Source organism: Micropterus dolomieu, linkage group LG21 (genome assembly GCF_021292245.1).
Source record: "Micropterus dolomieu isolate WLL.071019.BEF.003 ecotype Adirondacks linkage group LG21, ASM2129224v1, whole genome shotgun sequence".
In the NCBI taxonomy this organism is placed as follows: domain Eukaryota; kingdom Metazoa; phylum Chordata; class Actinopteri; order Centrarchiformes; family Centrarchidae; genus Micropterus; species Micropterus dolomieu.
The window spans coordinates 20,610,119-20,631,699 of record NC_060170.1 but is presented as its reverse complement, the minus strand read 5'-3'; the positions used below and the strand labels follow the sequence as shown (position 1 = coordinate 20,631,699).

At 38.6% G+C, this 21,581-nt stretch overlaps 1 protein-coding gene across 4 annotated transcripts in view; it reads left to right on the top strand.

The window, feature by feature from the left end:
* The window catches only part of frmd3 (FERM domain containing 3), a 61,509-nt gene that overhangs the window by 16,971 nt on the left and 22,957 nt on the right, over nt 1–21,581 (top strand). For 3 of the 4 annotated variants that reach the window (XM_046034115.1, XM_046034113.1, XM_046034116.1), the window contains exons 2-9: nt 1,013–1,117; nt 2,121–2,163; nt 6,817–6,898; nt 12,374–12,471; nt 14,440–14,563; nt 15,825–15,912; nt 17,607–17,695; nt 19,119–19,182. In XM_046034115.1, coding sequence (XP_045890071.1) covers nt 1,013–1,117; nt 2,121–2,163; nt 6,817–6,898; nt 12,374–12,471; nt 14,440–14,563; nt 15,825–15,912; nt 17,607–17,695; nt 19,119–19,182 — 693 coding nt within the window. The remainder of the gene's footprint in view (nt 1–1,012; nt 1,118–2,120; nt 2,164–6,816; nt 6,899–12,373; nt 12,472–14,439; nt 14,564–15,824; nt 15,913–17,606; nt 17,696–19,118; nt 19,183–21,581) is intronic. The other variant, XM_046034114.1, reaches the window with a different exon arrangement.

Sequence of the window (21,581 nt, the reverse complement as noted above, 5' to 3'; positions counted from 1 at the left end):
GGGTTTTGTTTCACAATCCTCTCCAGGGTGCGGTTATCCCTATTGCTTGTACACTTTTTTCTACCACATCTTTTCCTTCCCTTCGCCTCTCTATTAATGTGCTTGGACACAGAGCTCTGTGAACAGCTTTAGCAATGACCTTTTGTGTCTTGCCCTCCCTGTGCAAGGTGTCAATGGTCGTCTTTTGGACAGCTGTCAAGTCAGCAGTCGTCCCCATGATTGTGTAGCCTACAGAACTAGACTGAGAGACCATTTAAAGGCCCTTGCAGGTGTTTTGAGTTAATTAGCTCATTAGAGTGTGGCACCAGGTGTCTTCAATATTGAACCTTTTCACAATATTCAAATTTTCGGAGATACTGATTTTGGGGTTTTCATTAGTTGTCAGTTATAATCATCAAAATTAAAAGGAATGAACACTTGAAATATATCAGTCTGTGTGGAATGAATGTATACATTATACAAGTTTCACTTTTTGAATGGAATTACTGAAATAAATCAACTTTTTGATGATATTCTAATTATATGACCAGCACCTGTATATGTTTTATGAGTGTGTGTGCATGTATAATCACACCTTACACACATCTCAGAGTGTTTTTTTGTGCTCAGCTATACACACTTTAGCACGAGAATCCCTGTATGTGTCTGTATGTGATGATTAGATATTGACTGAGGAGCAGGTAATAAATGCATCCCTTTTCCATGGCAATAAAGTCCTATTGATTATTAATCTCTCTGTGTCTGCACTGGGTTTATGAACTGCATATGGACTGCTGATACAGTATATATCGTCACCAAGATACCTAAAAGTTGCTGACATATTTCTTTGAATTAACATGTTGTGCATCAGAGAAATACTACCCAACAGCGCAGTGACGTACCTGGTATCAGATGCAGCTGGGAGGTTAACATGATTTATCAGCATGGATAGAAAGATTGCTTACATGAAAGTACCGGATGCTTACTGACACAAAATATCTTCCTGGATTTAATGTGTTTTATGTCTTTACAGAGAGACACCAAAGGCCAGTTCCTGTTGGACCATGTGTGTAACCACTACAACCTACTTGAGAAAGACTACTTTGGTATTCGATATGTGGACCCAGAGAAACAAAGGGTAACTATCACAAACGCATGCATGCATGCAGAACAACCAAAAGCAGTAGGGCTGCAACTAACAGCTATTTTCATTATCTGTCCATCACTTTTTGATTAATGGTGAAAGTGCAGCAATCACAATTTTGCAGAGTGATGTCTTCAGAGTGTTGGTTTTGGCACATAATCACAGCAGAAGAACAAAAATAAAGCACCTACTAACAAGAAACGGCTCCACTGAGTCAGCATGGCCACAATGGGATTGTTGGATATTAATCAGGAGACAGTCAGTACGTTATATTACAAGTTCACAGACAAATAATAACAAGATCAGTCTCCATATTTCAACAGCCCACACACATAGGAGACCAGATGCTTTGTCTCAGCAGAAGCTCAGCCGGCCTCTAGCTGAATTTAAAATGCAAGCTGAGAAAGAAATAACAACAAGCAAATACCAGGGAGTGGTGTTACATTTCAATATTTTTTATTCTTTTATCTTATATCAGTGTAATCAAGTATACAGTTTTACAAATTTTACAAACACATTGTTTTTAGTCATTATGTGTGATAACCTTTCAAGTGGGATTAAGTTCAGGAGTTTTTTCCAACCAAAGACGAGACATCCGGGTGTTCATCACCAACCCACCTTTGGAGAATTCTCAACCTTGCAGCGTAACAGCAAGTGGTGTTACAGCACAAAAGGCACGAGTATGAAAGAGTGCAGTAAAGAAAACCTTACTATAGAATAAAGGCTCTGAATTCAAACAAATTAAAACTGCAGCAGGTCAGACTGAAGCTTCCAGGTGAGCAGGGGGTTACAAAACATAGAGCTTTGCTGTCATTGAAACTTACTTGATTGAATAAAGACATTTTTAGTTTGGAAAAACTTGTGAGCTCATTGAAATGCAACATAGTCTTTTAAACTGATCTTTTCTAAAAGTCAGTGTCCTTATTTAGAGTAACATTGTCTTTTCTCTCTCTCTCTCTCTCTCTCGCTCTCTCTCCCCTCTGTCTTTGTCTCTCAGCACTGGCTGGAGCCCAATAAACCCGTTGTCAGGCAGATGAAGTGTAAGTGTCACTTCTGCTCCCGTTGTGTTTTTCTGTGTGTTCTGCATCAGTGTGGGTGTACACAGCAAAGAGCAGAGCGTGAAATGCACATGCCTGTGTTTGCACTTGTGTGTGCACATTCTTGTGTGTGTTTGTCTTTGTTAATGCCTTGTATTCAGGTCTGAATTTGTATCCTGAGAGTCACTTCACTGTGAGGTGAGGTCAAGCTTTACAGCAAACAGACAACACCACAGAGACTCATACACACATACAGGGTCATGACAGTGCACACGCAACAGTGTTAAAACCACTGGATATTCAAAAGCATTTGAAATTAAAAATCAGATTTCAGCATGTGGCCTGTTGATAAATCACCTGTGGTAAACTTTCATAATGGACAAGTAGCATTTAGGAATTTTACTCATATACAAGTTTTAGGTCCTTGTAACCCCAGGACACGTTGCTCACATTACCATTTGCCACAAGTAGTGACAGAGCCAGACAATGTCGGACAGCGTCTTTTCTCAGAAACACCACAGGGAGACAAACAGAGACACAATATAGGCAGACAAAGTGACAAGAGCAGAGTTTCTTAGGAACACAGCAAACTGCCAGAGGGGCAAATGACTCCAAAAAGGAAATAAACACAATCACACAAAGTAATATACACATACATGACAGGAGAGCACAAACTTAAGACAGACCTCAATTGTCATACAAATAAACAGACCGCTTTATGTGTAGCTTAAAGTATAATAATACATCGTCCTTTATTAGTAGATTTATATATTGTATTGACAATCTGGTTCTGCAAAGTAACTAGGAACTAATGTTGTCAAATAAATAATGTATGGTAACAATATTGGCTTCTAAAATGTAGTGGAGCTGAAGCATAGAGTAGCAAAAAAAATGGAAATACTCAAGTAACATACCTCAAAAGGGTGCAGAACCTGAGTAAATGTACTTAGTTATATTCCAGCAATGCTAAAAATGCAGATGTCACATTTCACGGAATTGTGAGATACACTTTATACTAGAGGAAAATGATGTATTCCCTTCCTGGAAAGGAGTAACTTAAGGAACAAGGGAAGATAAGTCTATTATCGTTTCATAAAAAAAATTAAACACATCGCTTTTATTTGCCACATACAGGGGGGGTCTGGGAGACAACCAAACCTCTAGCTCTTCTTTCACATTGTTATTTTTCTTAGTAAATTCTTTGTCTAGAAATAAAATGGTATATAATATTATGGTTTTTGGCTTTTTCCCTTTCCTTTATTGAGTTATATATCTTTTTTGTGCATGTACTAGGTTTGCAAAGTGAAAAAGCCCAATGTCCACCCCAAAGGGAGTTCCCATCTCCCACAGAAAACTCTGCTCTGAACTGCCTGAAAACAGCTCATTTGTAGTCCAGCCTTTACTTCCCTTTCTTGTGAGGTCACAAGTAAATACGTGTCATAATGCTTGCTGAGCGGCTAGTCCGACACACCCTCAAAAACACCGGTGGAAAAACACTGAGCTGCAGCACACCTCTCCTCTCCCACACTCGCTACCCTTCAAGCAGTCAATGGACATGAAGTTGTTACTGTGATGTAGAGACAGAGCTCAGTTAAAACTTTATGGATGAAAGATACTTTTGATTGATCAGATTAATAACTTACCACTCTGAAACTCTTGCTCCAGTCCAAATTGCCAAGCTGGTCGGCAACATGTAGCCTACAGCTGATTCGAAGCTGTTTACCTTCTTTTCGCTGACCCGCCTTTCTCTGCTTCTGATTGGCTAGTAGTCTTTAACTAGGAACTGGGCATGTGCAACTCCCAACAAAGATCATTTAGAGACAAGATGTATCACTCCACTTCTAAAACGAAGCCTTCAACACAAGGTGAAAAGAGGAGCTGCAGCAATGTGCAGTATGAAAAAAAATATGGTGTTTTTTGAAAATTAAACCATGTAAACCTGTTCTGGTACAACCCCCAAAATTAGATTTTGAACCTGAAAATGAGCATAATACCATCTCTTTAATTCTACTGGTCTGATGCCAAATCCTGATGTTTACTGTTGTTGATTTTAGATAGTTGGGGAAAGAAACCTCAAACTTCTGATGAAACTGAAGTTTTGCTGCATAGTTTCTCAGCGTGATGCTCGTCTATATTTGGCCATTACCTGTGTGATCAACTAAAACGTGTCTGTGTCTGAAGGTCGCCCACCCTTTTCATGACTGCCCTGTTCTTCCTGTACCACTATAAATGAATAAAAGAGCTATTAGCAGCGCATTCGGCTTCATCAGAACATGTGCTAGAGGACAGGAGGGGGAGAGGATGAGGCGATCAGTGAAAATTATAATGAGAGATGGAGGAAGAGAAAAAGAGGAGAAAAGAGTGATTAAGAGGAAATGTGTGGGGGGGCACGAGAGAGAGACAGACAGACAGAGAGGAGACAGTGATAGATAATGTAGCTAAAGAAAGAAGTCAGATTAGGGAAGAAAAGAGGGAGAAAAAGACAAGATTGGAGAGACAGTTTGAGAGGAGAGAGGCTGACAGAGAATGAAAGAAAGAAAAAGAGGCATGGAGGACGAGTGTTGAATAGATCTGAGTCGTACTGACACATCAGTTCTCCCTGTGGCAGGATTTACTCTCAAATTAGGATGTGTGGCTTGTGTTTTATTTTCTCTTTGTGCGTCTGGGCTTACGTGCATATGCGTCACATTTTTACAAGTGTGTGTGTGTGCATACCATTTTGCCAGTTCACTTTCTCTAAAACCTTTAAAAAAAAAAAAGCATCTTGGTCCCTTAAGCCTGAGCAAAAAAGCAGCTCAAATTCTTTGGGAGCGAGTGGGAGGATTGCGTCTTTCATATTGCTCAGCATGTATTATGTAGATGTGTGCTGTTTTTCATAGCTGGATAATACCGCAGAGGATCCCTCCATTAAAGACAGAGTGGTGAGGGCACTCTGTAAAGATTTACGGTCCCATGTTAGATGATTCCTTCCTTCTTTTCTTCTGCCACATATTTTTCTCGTCTCTGTTTAGTTTATTGCTCGATGCCCACTTTAGAATCATTGCCTATATCAGATTTTTTTGAATCTTCTTTTAGCATCTCCTTTGAAACTAATCCATATGAGATTTCTGTGTTTACACTAAAAATAACCTGAGTTCACTTCAGACATAAGCTTAACCCACAAGCCATCTGACTCCAAGATGTTTTTCCTCAATGAAATTATGCCAGCACATCTGTCTTGTTCCCAGTTTTTCTTTTATTCTACATAGACATGAAAATGCTTTAACATAAATTTTCTCACTCAAGTCACTGTGTAGAATAAAACCTGAATCGGGAATACAAGAGCTGTGTATTTCTTTCATCTTTTTGTGCAGATAATTGTTAGCTAGAAGGATTTGCTGATGTCTCCTGATGATGATTGAAGGCCAAAACAGATCTGAAAAAATCAGACTGCCTTTTTTTCTGTTTACACATTTCTTAAACTCACATACGAGCACATAAAATGAACATAAAATCCAACAAGTTTCTCTAAAGTAAACAACAAATGACGTAGTTCATTTGTCACATATAAAACACATTTGAGCCTTTTTCAATCTGACGTACCTTTCAACAGGACCACATCGTATGTCAGTTCCTTCTGAATCTGTTAGAAATGAAAGGTACGAAATAGTTTTGGTTGATTTGGTTAAAGTTCAGGAAAGATCGCGGTCATGGCAAAAGAAGAACACACTGACATTAACTAACGGACAAAGAGTGAATAAAAAATCTGAATTGGGCCACTTTTACGTCTCTTATACGACATATCATGACATCAGAATGAAGACCATTGATTTCAGTACTTTTCATTTCATATGATTCATGCATAATGAATTGGCTTATAGCAGTTGATGTATCTTCGTCAGTTGACGTTTCTAAGCTGTGTGTCGATATGTCTGTACATCATGCAAATGTGCTAACTTCAGTGAGTAAACTTTGAATGTTAGCATGTGTGTGTGTGTGTTTATTTTGTGAGATCTGAGATCTGAGTTTAAGCCATTGCTGTCGTTTGATCTGAGCCCCACAGCCTATGATGGACGGTGCGTGTGTGTGTGTGTGTGTGTGTGTGTGTGTGTGTGTGTGTGTGTGCGCGCACTTATGTAAGTGTGTGTATGTATGTGACCATGCATATTTAAATACCATTCTAAGATCAAATTCTCTCCTGCAGCTGAAGCACACACGCACACATGCACACACGCACACAGTCAGAAATCAAATGCTTTAGGACTCAGATCAAAGGAAAAGAAACAGATTCCAGTTCAAATGAGGCACTTAATATGTGTGTGTGTGTGTGTGTGTGTGTGTGTGTGTGTGTGTAATTACTGTAATTATCAAATGACTAATCAGTATTAGAGGCATACCGTGATTTCTTTTTTTGTCTCCAACTTCTTTTTCTCTCCAGTTTTACATAATCCTCATTGCCCTTCTCCCCATTCTCCCTCTTCTACTCATTATTCTCTCCTCTCCTTTTTCCTCTCCTCTCCTCAGTAAAGGCATCTACATTTCTTCTGTCATTTCTCTCATCTTTCTCTCATGTTTCCAACTAATTTCTACCTCCGCACTCTCCTTTAACTTTCCTTACTGTCTTCTAATCTCTTCTCCCTTCTATATGTTCTTCTCACGCGTCTCTCTTGTCTTCAGCAGCTCAGCAGCCGTACATGATGTGCTTCCGGGTCAAGTTTTATCCCAATGAGCCGATGAAAATCAAGGAAGAGCTCACCAGGTAAAAACTCACACACTTAAAGGATTGTTTATGAGTGACTGAGTAAAAAGGGAAGGATAGAGAAAGTGTAAAAAAGACTTTGTTTGAGGGCAGCTTTATTACATTTATATAAACTAGCATCTTAGCTACACTTCAATAGCTGATTGTAGTGCAAAGGCTCATTAAGGAATGGCTCAAAATAATCCCAGAGAGTGGTTGGTAATCTCAGGGACCTTTGCCTGGTTTGCTAACACCAGGCCTGCTGTCGGTTAAAGGAACAAAAATGTGGTTGGCAGCCACAGCAGAGACAGGAAAACAAACATGTAATATCCCTGACACACAATACAGCTTTTTGCCACAACAATATTGTCTAATTTTCACCAAATTGCAGGGATCTATTTATTTTTCTTTCTGTAGCCATAGCTGAAAAATTAGGCAAATCGTTTATCTCTAAATAGATTCAGAAATACAATACTTTTCAATCTGTTTCTGCAGCTCTTAAACATTTTCACACTATTGTTTTATTTATTTTCCCCACAGTAATGCACCCACCAGATCCTAAATATTGTTGTATTTGCCACTTTGGCTTTGGGAACATGTCAACATAGAAAAGTTCTTTCAATTTTTCATCCATCCAACAATTTAGTTTTCTAGTGTGTAATGAGTGTTACATTTATATGTATATATGTGTGTGTGTGTTATATATATATATATATATATATATATACTTACTCTCACTCTGAGTGTGTGTGTGTCTGTGTGTGTGTGTGTGTGTGTGTGTGTGTGTGTGTGTGCAGCAATAATAAGAGCTATAATAGCACGTATGGCATCAATGGCATCATGTAAATACGTAGGGAAAGAAGTAAGAGTTAATGAACTAGTGCAATCAATACAAGAGAATTGTAAGGAGAACAAAAAGAAGAGCACAGGAAGTGTATATTAGAGGTTAAGGGTTAGAGTTGTTATAAGAGAAAGTGTTCTCTCGGAAGAGATGAGTTTTTAAGAGCCTCTTGAAGTTAGAGACGGATGCCCCTGCTCTGATGGCTCTCTCTTCTCTTCCTCCATCCCTGCCTTTCCATCTTGTTCCCTCTCCCTCTCTCTCTTTCTTCCCCCCCTTTTCAGATCTCTCCACTACATAATTTCATCCCTCAGGTGTCTCCTCCCTTCCTTCTGTTGGTCTCGCTCTGTCCTCCTTCTTCCTCCACGTAATCACAGCTCCTTCTCATCCCTCCGGTGTCTCTCCACATCTCTCAACTCATATTGGCATGTCGCCCAGTCCTCTGCAACTTTTATTACTTAAAGGTGTTTTTCTGCATCATCAGTGTCATAAAAACTTTCCGCTCTGTTTCTCAGCTTCCTCCTTCCTTAAGCTCAACTTCAGTTTCTCTCATGTCTCTCTAGATTTTTAAATCCCCGCCTCGATGAGTTTGGAGTGGGCATAAAAGTTAAAGTCAAATCGAAGGTTCAGAAGGAACTGCAGTCAGTGATGAAATCCACGGGAGCGCAATACATAAAGTTTTTTAGGGGGAAGGATTTTTCATCATCAGAATCCAAAAACGATTATGCTAATGTGTGTGTGTGTGTGTGTGTGTGTGTGTGTGTGCGCTCCAGTTTGCAGGATGTTATTTGAAGTCTGCCAATTTTCTCCCTAACTATACATTTCCCCCCTAAGTTATCAAAAAGAAATGAAAAAACAACCCAGTAGTGTTTGGATCACACCCACAAGCAGGGGTGCGTTTCCCAAAAACATCATTGCTAACAACGGTAGCAGCTTTCTTGATTGGAACTATGCCGTTGCAATGCAACTGTTTCCCAAAACCCTAGTTCGAACTATGGAGGTAACTATCATCATCATCATTTTATGCTGTGTAGTTGGAATAAGCAGACAATTAACTTGGGCCACAGTTAGTTTTATCTTGCTGCCATTGTGTTAATGTGCAGTTTGGAAAAATTGTACAAGGAGTTAGTCGAAGTGTCTCGAGGAAGGACATCAACTACCCACTCTGAAACTCTCAGGGAATGCACTACTTGGTGCAGTGGCATCAGGGAATAAACTCCCTTTAACCAAAGAACAACTTTATCCTCTTTCTCTTCCTCCTTAATGGTATGACTTGTGTGAGATTTCAGGTGAGATCTTAATTTCCTCCACCTCAAGAAGTGGCAGGACTGTTGTAAAAACAACTCTGTAAAAAAACAGCTGCATTTAGAATGTGCGGATCATATGGATCAGCCATGTACGGACATGAAGACCATGAAGAAAATATACACTGTTTAAAAATTCCTCAATCCTGGGCATGCAAAGTAAAACATGAGGAAGTGTTGGGGACTTGCACCAGACAAGTTCCACCATCCTCGTTCATTCCTGACCCACACAAGGAAATTAATGTGTGTGTGTGTGTAAGAAAGAGAATCACGCAGCAAGCTCATATTCTGAATATAGACTGCTGCAAGTTCAGGGACCATTATTTCAGGTGTCAGCTCCACTTCTCGTGGTAGTAACTTGCATGGTACGAACCATCATTAAGTGATGCAAGTGTTCCCCAAAACCATAGTTCTGACGAACGTTTGCAACCACTGTCAAGTTGCATAGTTCGAATCACAGCTCCTGACCTGTGGTTAGAAGCTCACTTCATGGTGACTACGTCACAGAAAATGCAGTGTTAGGAGGTTAGATAAGGTTAGATAATCCTGCTGTACAAAGATATTTCAGGTGAAGTTTTTTTTTTAAATGTAGTTGTAAAAGTTCTTTTAAATGTATTTGTGGGGTCATGGGTAGGGTTGCATTAATTCAGTACTAAGTAACTTAGTGTAGATCATCTACAAACAGCAGGTGTTCTACTCACAGATTACCCATCTGTTCACAATAACTTCATTAATATTAGTCACCCAGCACAAAGGTTAAAGGACAAAACGGAGAATGTAAAGACAAGACTTTTAATATTACCTTCATGTATACATTTCTAGGCCTTTGAGGAAGATAGGTGTTCTCTAGTCTTCATTACAAAATAAAAAAAAGGGACAGCATAAAATTCATGAAAGCAATGTAATGAATAAATCCCTGAAAGCTTTTGTTGCCAGTATAACAAAGATCAATAGAGAACTTACAGGATTTGAACCTGTGTCTGTCTTTAAACACAATGTCAGTTAATATTGGTCACAGCCGACATATTTAGGCATAATATGACAACGATTTGTGAGTTTTCTGCTGTGAAAGGCAGACGAACACACCTGGAAACATGTTAGTTCAAACTAAGTTAGTTCAAACCACGGTGGTACCAACAAGGTACGACAGTTTTGGGAAACGGTCATACTTTGGATGTTGGTTAGTCTAACGATGCATCGTAAAACGCACCGTAGTGTAGTAGTGTGTACTTTCTAACTTTCTATATAGAGTGACAAAATGTATGGTTGAGGAGGTTGGACTTTCATGCAGGAGACTGCAGTTTAAGTCTCATCACTAACAAATAAATTTATATTATAATTTTAAGACATTTGTATTAACCATAACCACACATTTTCTTAACATAAGCCATACTGTAGTTTCCATGTGCAGATGTTGCAGAAAGATAAAAACGTCAGCGTTGAACATAATCATCCAAAATTGACGTTCTTCTCTGGTCATATTGCAAAAAACCTTCCAAGGTATATATAGTTTCTTTTTTGGTAGAATTGACTATCAGTCAAAACACTGCTGACCTACACAAATAAAACCTCATACAGGAAATGAGAATGGGTATAAGACACAGAGTGGGAGAAGAAGAGTGGAAAGCAAAGAGGGGGAAAAGAAGATGAGGGTTTAAATAAAAGGTTTTTCCAAAGTCAGGAATGGGGACAAAAAGGGTTCAAATTAAAGTATATATAGGAAATAGATGACGAGAAGACAGAGAAGAGTGTGTGTTTTTAAGGCTCCATGCGGCTACAGACTAAAAATAAAACTATTTAGCTACAGCAGCAGGCTTTTCACTTCATTCAGTCTTTCACGCTTTCCTTCTGCTGCTTCTTTCACTTGAGTTAGAAAACAAGTTTAATGAGTCAGTTGACTTGGTGTTTTTATCTCCTCCCGAAACTCTTCTGTATCCATGGCAACACATGTCCCCAAAGGTTCAGCGCCATTATGTCTTCTCGTTTCCTTGGTGACACGAGACAAATGTGCGCATCAGCAACAGCCGTGTGGCGAAACTTGCCTCCACTTAAGCCGCTTCAATAATACCTACAGTAGCCTTCCAGTCGTTACTGTATTGAAGGTGTTTGAAAATACACTCTCTAATTGCCAAAATAACACAACTACATCATTATGAAATCAAGGGCCTTTATTGGTTTTATGAATTTAACTATTTGAAATTTTTTTACTAAAATCAATACTAAATGCACACTTGCAGTAAGGATAACCAATGGTGCACATCCACATGAAATTTTCCACTCCAACAAGTCCTCCAACCTAAACGACAACATTTTTAACCAAATACAACTAATATGAGCAATAGTGCCCCAATAGCGTGGTGTTTGTCCATGCCTCCCAAAACGGCAATTTCAAACTCCGTCTCCTGACCGGACCTATGTTTTGGAAATGTTTTCTTTCTGGAAATGACCAACAAAGTGACAGCAAGAACACTTGCTCATTAGCTTTTGATCACTCTCAGCTTTGAGCAGTCCTGTTCATAGTTTTACTGTAGCTGTTTGAAAGACAAACAGCTACTCAGTGCTGCACGAGTAGTGTACTTCTGACAAGAATAACCCATAAATGGAAGTAGACCTAACATGCTCCAATACTGCACACATAGCCTACTCCTTGTGGTCCACTGAAGTTCATGATGTTCATGGAAAATCCTGTGCAAAAGTATTCTCAATCTAATCGTACAAAGCATTTGTTTTATCCTATTTATGGTTCAAAAGTTATGGACATGTTGATTTAATAATTTAATAAAATACGGTTCATGTCCTATTTTTTGTGGTCTCACTGTCACACATTGTTGGCCAATGTTTATTATTGTCATATGTGGATTTAGCTATGACAAGATGATCACTTGTCTGTTGAGTTGTGATAGAGAGAGACATAGAGCATCTGTTCACACTTATTTCAATGGCAGATAGCTTATTAATGTCCACTGGTATCAATCTTAATACTTTCCTGAAAACATGTTTTAAGTTATGATATACCACCACTGGCATACCATCGGGCCTGTCGTTGCTGGGCCCCCGCTGTGGCAGGCGTCCCTTATTTTTCTGTATTGAAGGTGGCAACCCCAGATGCATACAATCACTAGAGGTCGCTGCCACAGGAAACGTAAACATGAGACTAATTTTGTGTGGCTCAAAAGACCTACTGTATATGGTCGTTTTTCTGTGGAAGGCAGGCTCAATTTTCTACATATTTCTGCCATACTGCAGCCATACACTGCCTTACTTAAGACCAAATACACTTTAAATTTGATTAAGACATGGAAAGCACATTTAAGCTAAGTGGCATTATCAGTTTTTCTTTTTTCGTGTGTTCAGGTATCTCCTGTACCTCCAGCTGAAGAGAGATATCTACCACGGTCGTCTCCTCTGTCCTTTTGCTGAAGCTGCATATCTGGGAGCCTGCATCGTACAGGGTGAGGTCTAGGGACAAACACTGGATTTGGTATAAACTTAATGACAGTGAATCTAGAGGTGATTTAGCATGTTACAGTTGACAATAATTAGATTTGATTTTCCTCCACAGGTTTTTACAGTTGTTCCTCCCTTGCTTTTCTGCTTTTTAAAACATTACTTTTTTCTGTGCTGTTTACAGTGGTCGACGTATACATTACATTAGTGATAGCAGATTCATCCAGTTCATATTCAGTTTCCAGTGCTGTAATTTCAGTTTCAGTCCAGTTTATTGCTCTGTGTGTTCAGTCATTGATTACATGCTTTCTTTCTGTAGGCAAGGAAAGTTTATTTATATAGCACATTTCAACAACAAGGCAATTCAAAGTGCTTTACATAAAAGCAACATCGGGAAAAATAAAAACGACATTTAAGTAAAATATTTTTAAAGAGTCAAATAGGTTTTGTAGAATGTTTATACAATGGGTTACGAATAATGAGGCTTTTCACCTTCCACTGTTTGGCTTTTTTGATATCTCATCTCTCACACCAGTCAAACCTGATCATCTTTATTGTACGTTATTTATTTATTTACTCTTATTCATGATCGTCACCGTGAATCCAGATTATCATATCCAGCAGGTAATTCCTTTTATAAAGGATAGATGAAGATACAGTTTTGATTTGGTGACGTGTAACATTAAATCTCCACTTAGTAACACTTATGTCATTTATCACATTGATTTATCGTGTCATATCATATCATTTTGATTTTGCTGCTTCAGCAGCATTGTTTAAATTAAACATTCATGCCAATAAAGCACAATGAGCTAAACTGTCATAATAATAATAATGAACTGTCATAACTGGGCTAAGTCTCAAAGAAGAGCTAGCTTAATGCAACCAGCTAAAGAGCATCAAACACCACTCTCTACTTTATTAAGCGGCAACACTTCAAACCATCAGACTGGTAATCCTACATTTTAAAACACTGCAAGATGCATATGGACCACTGGGAAAAGGAATAACAAAGATTTTTTTATTCGGTTAATTAGCAGTAATAGTCGAATCACAGCGCAGAGCCACTTGCTTTAATACGGATTAAGAGTGGAATTAGCTGAGCTGTATCATATAAATGAAACCTTCTGGCTGATACACAAATCACTGAACTCTACAAACTCTCTCTGATTGGCTCATATCCCCAGAGTGCAGAGTGTGACTGGCTGCATTATCTCAACCCATAATGTGTCTGCAGCGTATCATTGGCTGCTCTGATTAGCGAGGGCAGGTCCCTGTCCCTGGAGAATAGGTTGAGGATTATTGTTTAATTAAACTCCAGGCAAGTATTTGATTTAACCTTTATTATGATTGCTAATTAAGAACGGATTTAAAAGATAAATGAGGGTCTGGTAGGACTTTGTACTGGATTCAATAAGGAACATATTTATCTATCAGGCTTATGAGTATCCTGTGGAAATAAAGATGTAATGAAAACGATCTCTCTTTAAGACTTTTTTTGGGGGGCTTGAGCAACCATCACATTTGCTGGTGACACAAATCTGTTAACTCAAATGTTAAAGGAATAGTTCAAACTAGCAGATAGTCCAGGAAGTTACTGCTCCCAACCAAAAAGTAATCCTGCAAGTAAACCTACTTCAAATTTGTTTGTACACTTCACTTTTTTGTACAGATTAAAAAAGATTTAACATGTTAATTAGTGAGCTTTTGTCACCTTTGGACAGAGACAGGCTAGCTCCATCTGTTTCCAGTCTTTATAATAAGCTAAGCTAACAGGCTGCTGACTCCAGCTTCATATTTACTTTACAAACATGATATCAATCTTCTCATCTAACTCATCCACCACAAAGCAAATAAGTACATTTCCCAAAATGTTACTGTAAATGGACTGCATTTATATATGTAAATCAGATATTCGCTGTTCAACCAGTTTTTTGGACAATTTTGACACTGATATTGCCCTCTGTCTCCAGCTGAGCTCGGGGACTACGACCCAGAGGAGCACCCATCAGACTACATCAGAGAATTCAAGCTGTTCCCTAAACAATCCCTCAAACTGGAGAGGAAGATTATAGAAATACACAAGAACGAGCTCAGGTAAAAGATGTGTGTGTGTGTGTGTGTGTGTGTGTGTGTGTGTGTGTGTGTGTGTGTGTGTGTGTGTGTGTGTGTGTGTGTGTGTGTGTGCTGGGGCTGTTTGTTGTCTGGAGCTGTTTTCGGTGACAGGCGTGGATACACTCCTGTGATCTGTGTATTCAAAACATGGTGTGGAGACAATTTTCTTCTCTGCAAACAATAAAACGCTTTCCGTCGTTCTGGCTAGAGACAGAATTGGACAATAAGCAGAGACGTGTGGTTCATTGCATTGCAGAAGGTATTTCAATTGAAAGTAAATAAAAACTGAAATTAATTTGCAGAAGAATGAGCATGAATTATTTATGTCAAGCTTGTTTTGGACACCTTGCTTGTTGCTGCGGGATTTTCCACTTAAAAGTTGTGATGGAAAATATGAGCTACACCTGATGAATCAGATCCTCTTGTTTGTCCTTTGTGTATCCTCGTTCCTCTGCATGTGATCAGGGGCAACACCGGCAACTGCCTGTGGAATGAAATGCAATACGAGGAGGAAGATGAATTTATAGAGGAGGTGATTAATGCACCCAAAGGTTTGTGCATACATATAATGATGAAGAAGTGAAGAAGATTCAAATATGTTGAAAGCAATGCCCCATTCTTAGTCTTACTCTGAAACCCCCTCCCTTGGGTTGTTTGTGTTATCCTTGCTGCAGCTCTTGAATGATGTTGTTAGGTTTGTGACCATCACACTTACAGCGATTATAGAACATCAAAGACAAATCCATCATTTCCCACAGCACAGAGGCAGATGATGCTAAATGCCCTCTGTCTGACAGACAAGATTAACAGCATGTATATTACTACTTAGCTGTAGAAAGAAACTTCAGGTTGTTCACATATGGGGTGGGCTGTGTGTGTCCATGAGTTGTATTTTCATAGTCAAGAAGTTCTTTAATGTGCGTGTAGACAGATTTATGTGTGTGCAGTTTTGATGTTGATTTATTTGCGTGGCGTCACCGTGAGTAGCAGTGTACATCATACAGTTTTTTTGACTTTGCAGCACTTAGACTAATGAACAAGTGCAGCTTCAACACAACTCCCGCTGAACACTTGGCGTCTAAAAATATTAACAATGATGAACAAAAACGGGGCCAAATGTTATTACTTTAAACAAAGATGCAGAGAAATTATTTTGTTGCTTAAATGTGTAAAATGTGACATATGCTAACAGCATCAATGTATTGATTTTTTCAATAAACTTCTCCCCTCTCCTCTCTTTTAGAGGCCAGTGTGCTGCATTAGCAGAGCTGAGCATGCTCCAAAGGGCTCACAGCCTCGAAACATATGGAGTTGACCCTCACCCATGCAAGGTAGAACGTACACTTTCATCCAGTCTGGTGTTGAGGCCTGCTGCTGTTGATATTGACAAGTTTCCCCAGATCAAAGTGATGCAAATCTCTTTCTTAAGAGAGATTTATGTGTTCACGGTTTATTCTCCATGCCTCAGTAACATACCCAATTGATGTTGATCATAATTTACAGAGATATACTGTATCTCTGTCTTAGAAGGCCTCAAACGCATGTCTCTACCTTTGTCCCTTTCTCTGTAAATACATCATGTACTAAGTATAAAGTATTCATACATAATGCCTGTAAAAATAATAGCTTGTATATAATCATTTTCACACAGATGACCCTTACATTTAACCCATTTGTTAATGGATTAATTCATTAGGGCAGTTGCTCTGATCATTCAAAGGTGAATCCTCAGATTGTGGTCATAGCACAAATTTATTACAGTTATAGTAAATGTTAAGGATGAACACATTTTTCTGCTCTGTCATCTTTTAGGTACAAATTTACACTTTCTACCATCACTGTCAACTTTACGTTTTTTTATTGTTAATCTGCAAATAGTGAACAAAACACAACGCTTATTTCAGTTGCAGCTATTCATTTACAGGTGCAAATATTCACCAAAGTTGTTCATGCATTTAAGTGGAAGCACAGATTCTGGCTTCAGTGGAGAGAGTGATTGTGCCAGTTACACACATATACTCAACCTGCCCTCTTTACCCTTTGATTGTTTGCCCTTCATTTGCATATTAGACGGACAGACAACAGCAAATCTGAGAGGTCAGTAAGTTAGGTCAGATGGGCCTCTAGTTTACATTTGCACCTCTGGCAACATTATCTTGGTAAACAGAAGAAATGTGGTCTGCACAGAAACCATCAGGAATCCATATATTTATTGATCGGTTAGAGAAATCATGGCTTCAGCTCCATAATTTCTGTTAAGACCGGAAGTCTTTAGAGTTAAGATCTAGTGTTACTTAGTACTGTGGTTCGTGTACGTTTTACTTGGTGTTTCTCTTGTAGTGTTGTTGATGGAAAAAAATTTTATCAGATAAAGAAAAGCAATGTTTTACATTTGCTTTTCACTCATTCTCACCCTCTCTGTTCGTTCTCCGTCCAGCCCTCCCCTCCCATGGACAAACATATCAAAGCAGATAAACAAGATATTTAAATTATTTCTAGAGAGTCCGCTTTATCTGCTCCACCCTTGTCAGTGAGGCCGTTTTTTAAATTGGTTTGTTGGATATGGCTGTTATTGCTTGGAATGAAGAACCACGCAGTTGCAGATATGTGAAGATCAAGAATCAGAGAACGTAAGCAAAAAAATGAGAGTGATTTACAGAGAGGCACACCAGCAGAGAAAAGGAGGTCTACAGATGATGAAACAATGCTGTCGGAGAGTGACAGGAAGATAGTGTGTTCTGCTCTTACTCTGGGGTTGATGGCGGTTTCATTTTGCCTCATTATATCAGACTGAGTCTACTTGTTATGTGTTTTCTTTGTGTATTTTGCCTTGTTCTTGATGCCAGTTACTGCAAATTAGGGAAGTTTGAAACAAACATGTAATTATTTGTAGGTGCCATTACCATGCAGAGTACTGATGGCCCACTTGCATCCCCGCTGTTAATCCACATGTATCCCATAATGCTATGTGCTTACTCTCACTCTGAGTGTGTGTGTGTGTGTGTGTGTGTGTGTGTCTTTGCAGGATTTCACAGGCTCTACAGCCTTTCTTGGGTTCACAGCTACAGGTTTTGTGGTCTTCCAGGGAAACAAGAGGATCCACCTCCTCAAATGGTACAAATTTGCCCCTTACTTCTTGAATATAAACCTGTATGCATGGACATTAAATGTGTAGTCTCGATCTAATGTACTCGTAATACACTCTCACTCTGTTTCATCTCAACTGTAGCTGAATATAATATGTACTAGGAGCAATTTAAAATCTCCATCCTCCTTCAATCGTTTAGTCATTTAATCATAAAAGAAGCAATACCTCTACACATCTCAGTTTTGCTTAAGTACATTTATGTAAGAATTAATTAACAAAATGTACTTCAAATGACTACATATATACATACTACATACATATATCAAATATAAAAGAACTTAATACAGAGTGACATGCTATATTATTAGATTATTATTACTGATGCATTAATGTTTGTGGGCATTTCATGTTGCAGCTGGTCAAGGTGGCGTTATTTCTAACTACTACTCTTGGGTAGTTTAATTGATAACTATTCTGCATATTTTATAAGATGATTATATGGTTTGATTACAATTTAAAAATTAAATTCAATCAGCAGTCTACTAAATAAATGTAGTGGAGTAAAAAGGACAACGTTTACTTCTCTATAAGTATAAATACCATAAAATGGAAGGTAGGTAAAGTACAAGTACCCCAAAATTGTACTTAAATACAGTACTTCTACTTAATTACATTTCACCACTGTTAATAGGTGCAAATGTTAACAAACTTAAATGGTAAAACTCAGTATTTACAGAATTGTATGTCATGAATTAAAAGGTGGGGTAGGTGATTCTGGAGAAATCCAATACCAGGACAAATACGATGATGCAGAGTGAACACAGTTAGCTAGGCTGTGGGTTAGCAAACTGTTGCTACAGTTGCGGTTGCAAAGCTAATATGCAGAGACAACAAAATAGTCTCTGAGCCAGCACACCAGCTCCAGACAGCGATACAACTCTTCTGCTACTATAGCCAACATCACAACAACAGAAATCTAGAAAGTAATGTCCACGTGCAAGTAATTTAACATTACACACAAATCATGGCTGTAAAGACAGGAATGGTGCTGCAGGGTGCGGGCTACTTTGTTTGTTTCCCATTTACAGAGCCAGGGCTGAGGACAAACACTGGATTTTTTTTTCTGGGGCACACATAGAGCAGACAGCTAGCAGACCATGAGGAGATGAATTAGATAAAAAGACGTGCTAGATTAGAATCGTTTTCCCCACTAACACTAACACAGCTTTACCAAATAAGAAACAATCATACTGCACAACCTTTGATAGTATCCTGAGGAATTTGGTTATTTTTACATGTTTCTGACTTTAAAATAGAAATGTCCTTCAGTATCATAAACACTAAATTCAGCTGTTAAGTCATATTTCTTCTTTTTTTTAAATCATTTAACCTATCTTAAACCAGATCATGTAGGTATATTTCATGTTGTAACATCATGGTTGCTTCCAGGACGGATGTTAGCAAGCTGAAGTTCGAAGGGAAAACATTTTACGTCATTGGGATTCAGAAAGAGGTGAGTGAAGTGTCCTCCTGCATGCACGTTCTCCTCTAAAGGGCTAAAATGAAGAATAAAATGTGCCTGTCCTATCATGATGATGAACTGTGTAGTCTCCATCATCACGCTGACCTGTTAGATCTCACCCTCTAACATTTGTGGAGTTTGGTACTTCTGGAATTGATATAGATGCAGTCTGTGTTCATTCAGATTCATATTCGTGTTTTTGACCTATCACTTCTCCCTTTCTTCATCCATGTAATGATTACATCCGATAAATGTGCTATGAAACTGTACTGTTTGTGTAATCCTGTCCACCATCACACACACTGTATATGTGTGTCGCTGTTTCAGATCTCCTTAACAGGCAGGATTCACTGTAACAGGATGGTGGGTTTGTTATAACTAACCTCCTCGCTCACATTACGTGTCGACTGTGGCCCAAATATGAGACTCCTTCACTACATCCATGTTAGGACGTCTTTGACAAACATAAATTACATGACATCTCTGTTTGAAACGGACACAGACAGCAAATACTGACTTAAAACGTGTTAAATTACAACTAGAACTGGTGTCTTGCATTTGGAACACATATTTCATCTGTACGCTCGATGTCTGTCATCCAGTCCGGAGCTGTGGTAGATTCTGAGCGGCGATTTTGGTGGATTATGCCCAATATTTATGTGTGCATACCACCTTCATATTGCAAGACTGAAAGCTTGTGTCTGAAATTGTTGTTTGACACACATTTACCTATATCGATTCAGTCAGAGTTGCCTTAAAAATACTTGAAAATGGCATTACTGTAGTCAAAGTCAGGTTGCTCTTTAATCTACCAATCAGCCAATCAATCAGTCAGTCAGACATCCGAGATGATCAGTCTCGTAACTATTCTCTTCATTACAGAAGCTCTCTCATCTCTGCTTAACTTGTCAGTCTGTGTGTTTGGCAACTCATGAATGGCTGAAGATGCAGTTTTATCTTTGTGTTTCTGTCTCTTCTCTCTGTGTGTAAACATAGTCATCACTGGTGAGTAAATACAAGTAATAACAGCAGCACAAAACATTGTTGTACTTAAATCCTCAATTTGATGCCTCTCCCCACAGTCCTGCTCTCGCCTCACTTTCTGATTGGAGGAACCTTTTTCATCTTTTTACTGTGCTCATTATTTGGTTGTTCAGTGTTGTTGTGTGTCATTTAGTTTAATATCGTTTTACACAAAAGTTGTCTGCATTGTTTGTTCATTCAATTTGTTTATTTATTGTCTGTTATTTTAGCCCATGTGTGCAAACAGTTATTTTGAGTCTTTGTCAATAAAAATATTCAGTTCTATGGTTGAAATTTCAATTAGTATCCCTGTCCTACTATTCCCCATAGCCTCATTATCAAAATAAGCTGCATGATATCACTCTTTGCCCTCACCTCTGTTATTTCACCTGGAACACATTAACCTAACTGTCCCACTTTGAGCTGATGGCAACTTTTCAAGACTTTATTGCTGCAACACTGTACAGTAAAGTGTCCCTTAAACAGCAATTTATCCATTTTATCATATTCTTTACTTATCTATTGACCCCATCTTAGAAAAAAAACATACTTAATGGTTCATTTAAATGTTATCCAAAGAAGGTTAAAGTGAAGGGCAACTGGACTTGGTTGATTTAAATGGTTTTAACATTACACCAGGGATAGCAGTTGAAAACTAGTGAGCAAATTAGTGTATACCATTGGCGGAGGTATTGGAAACTGAAAGCTGAAAAGTTCTTTCCATAATTTCTGTTGGTACTTGTAGACAGTCTGTGTAATACCTTAGTACGTGGGAAGCAAGTTAAATTTAGCAACATAAAATATCACGTCAGCCAAAGTGGGACCAAAGACAATTTGTTAATAATATTTTAACATGCAGTTCAGGTACTCTCACACACATGGTCACTGCAGCACATGTGTGTTAATCACAACTACATACTGATGTGTGACACTGAGGGGGTTGAGCAATAGAGCTGACTTTAGGAAAGTGAACAAACTGGATCAGTGCATAGATGTAAACTGCGTGTGTTTTCTAGACCAGTTAATGAATGAATCAAGGTCTCAATTTTTTGTCTTTTCATTTTTCTTTTTTAAAATAAAATATATAGGTAGGGAGTACAATGGTTGTTACTGTTTTACAGTAACTCACTCCCATTTTATTGATCTCAGTGTTTCCTCTCACGGTCTCTCGCTCACCCTCCGCCCTTGTTGTAGAGCAGCATTGATCTGGTGTCTCACATTACCAGACATGCAGGACTGAAAACTTTACAGGAATATATCTCTCCTCCTAGTCCATAAAGACCCATGGTCTGCAAGCTACAAGCCCTTTTTACTGCTTAACGCCGTGGGCAAATCACTATATCTGTCTTACATCTTGCTAAGCTTAC